The 2,638-nt window shown below is 42.9% G+C and overlaps 1 protein-coding gene across 1 annotated transcript in view; it reads left to right on the top strand.

Annotated features, from left to right (window-relative positions):
- LOC110294944 (protein ZBED8-like) overlaps nt 1-2,304 on the top strand; it is an 8,954-nt gene extending 6,650 nt beyond the window's left edge. The window contains exons 3-4 of the mRNA XM_021163394.2: nt 230-245; nt 344-2,304. Coding sequence (XP_021019053.1) covers nt 230-245; nt 344-2,163 — 1,836 coding nt within the window. The 3' untranslated portion in view covers nt 2,164-2,304. The remainder of the gene's footprint in view (nt 1-229; nt 246-343) is intronic.
- Nucleotides 2,305-2,638: the final 334 nt, after the last annotated feature.

Below are 2,638 nucleotides of genomic sequence, written 5' to 3' on the forward strand. Positions count from 1 at the left end.
CCTGAGTTCAATTCCCAGCAACCACATGGTGGCTCACAACCATCTGTAATGGGATCTGATGCCCTCTTCTGGTGTGTCTGAAGACAGCTACAGTGTAGTCACATAAAATAAATTGAAAAATCTTTAAAAAAATTCTAATTAAAAAAAGGAAAAAAATATATTCAGCTATGGTTGCTGAATATTTCCCCCTTGTGATAATAACAGGTACGTAAACCAAACCAAACCACAGGAACACATAGAGAATGGTACATCATAGGAAACGTTAATGTACTCCATTGGCTGAGCTATGCTAAGTATTGTCCTTTATGTTATTAAAGCTATTTTTATGGATTGTTTTCATTAGTGGACCATCCCAGGCTGGTGGATCATGGAGAGAGGAACGTTAAGAGAAGAAAATATAATGAGGGTTTTTTGCAGTATGGTTTTACCTCAACCATCGCAGTAGGAATTGAGAGACCACAGTGTGTCATTTGTGGGGTGGTTCTGTCGGCGGAGTCGATGAAACCCAACAAACTGAAACGCCATTTTGAGAGCAAGCATTCCAGCTTCGCTGGCAAGGATACCAACTATTTCAGAAGCAAAGCTGATGGACTCAAGAAAGCCAGACCTGACACTGGCAGCAAGTCCAACAAACAGAACGTGGCAGCCGTGGAAACTTCCTATTTGGTGGCCCTCAGAATTGCCAGAGATATGAAACCGCACACCTTTGCTGAGCACTTACTGTTCCCGGTGGCCAAGGACAGCGTTCGCGTCATGATCGGAGACGAATTTGTTACGAAACTGAGTGCAGTCTCCTTATCTAACGACACTGTCCGAAGAAGAATACATGACATGTCTGCTGATATTCTTGATCAGGTGGTCCAGGAAATTAAATCTGCTCCACTTCCAATATTCAGCATCCAGCTCGATGAATCGACAGACGTTGCAAACTGTTCACAGTTAATGGTTTACGTGAGGTATATTAATGATGGTGACTTTAAAGATGAGTTTCTTTGCTGCAAACCTCTTGAAAGGACAGCTACTGCCCTTGATGTATTTGAGGCAGTTGACTCATTTCTGAGACAGCATGACATCTCTTGGGAAAGCATCTGTGGGGTTTGCACAGATGGTGCCCCAGCTACGCTGGGCTGTCAATCTGGGTTTCAGCGTCTGGTCCTAAATGAGTCCCCAAAAGCCATTGGAGCTCATTGTATGCTTCATCTGCAAACATTAGCAATGAAGACGCTGCCCCAAGACTTCCAGGAAGTAATGAAAAGTGTCCTGAGTTCTGTCAATTTCGTAAAGGCGAGTTCTTTGAACAGTCGACTGTTTCTGCAGCTCTGCAATGACTTAGATGGGCCAAGCAAAACCCTGCTACTTCATACTGAAGGGAGATGGCTGTCAAGAGGAAAAGTTCTAAAACGTATCTTTGAGCTCCGTGATGAACTCAAGATGTTTTTTAATCAAAAAGCAATACGGCAGTTTGAAGCACTTTTCAGTGATAACAGTGCATTGCAGAAGGTAGCTTATTTGGTTGACATCTTTACCATTTTGAATGAGTTGAATTTACCACTGCAAGGACCAAATTCAACCTGCCTGGATCTGTCTGAAAAGATCCACTCATTCCAAATGAAACTTCAACTCTGGCAAAAAAAATTGGATGAAAATAAAATTTACATGTTGCCTACCTTATCCGCTTTCTTTGAGGAACATGACATTGAACAGCACAAAAGGATTACAGTAGTGATTTCCGTGAAAGAACACTTGGACATGCTTGCAAGTGAAATTTCCTGGTACTTTCCAAATCTACCCGAGGTTCCGTTTGCACTCGCCAGGAGCCCGTTCGCAGTCAAAGCTGAAGATGTTCCCGAGACAGTGCTAGAGGAGTTCATCAGACTTACCAACAGCGACGCGGCGAGAGCTGATTTCTCCACAATGCCAGTCACACAGTTCTGGGTCAAGTGTTTGCAGTCATACCCGGTTCTGTCTGAGACCGTGTTGCGCCTCCTCCTTCCCTTTCCAACAACGTATCTGTGTGAAACAGGGTTCTCCAGCTTGTTGGTTATCAAGTCTAAATACAGAAGTAGACTTGTGGTGGAAGATGATCTTCGCTGTGCTCTTGCAAAGACCGCCCCGAGAATTTCTGATCTGGTGAGAAAGAAGCAGTCTCAGCCTTCGCACTGAGGTTGGCTTTTTACGCACAGTGTCCTGAAATGTAGCAGTGTAGTTTATGACATGATGTTAAGACTGGTAACAGTGCCACACCGTGCTTCAAGACAAAATCTCATGTGTTTGTAATTAGTAATAAATATTTCCACAGAGAAACCCTGTCTCAAAAAAAAAAAAAAAAAACAAAATCAAGAACGATTTTACAATATATAAGTACATAACTGTTTTTGTGATTAATCACTATGCTTTGGTTATGTTCAGTTTATAATAATGAAAACACATCCTGCATATCATATTTACACTATTCATAACAGCAGAATTACAGTTACTACGTAGCAACGAGAAATTATCTTAGGGCTGGGAGTCACCACCACAGCATAAGGAACCCTATTAAAGGATTGCAAGCCTGGCATGGTGGCGCACGCCTTTAATCCCAGCACTCGGGAGGCAGAGGCAGGTGGATTTCTGAGTTCGAGGCCAGCCTGGTCTA

Source organism: Mus caroli, chromosome 5 (assembly GCF_900094665.2).
Source record: "Mus caroli chromosome 5, CAROLI_EIJ_v1.1, whole genome shotgun sequence".
Lineage (NCBI taxonomy): Eukaryota > Metazoa > Chordata > Mammalia > Rodentia > Muridae > Mus > Mus caroli.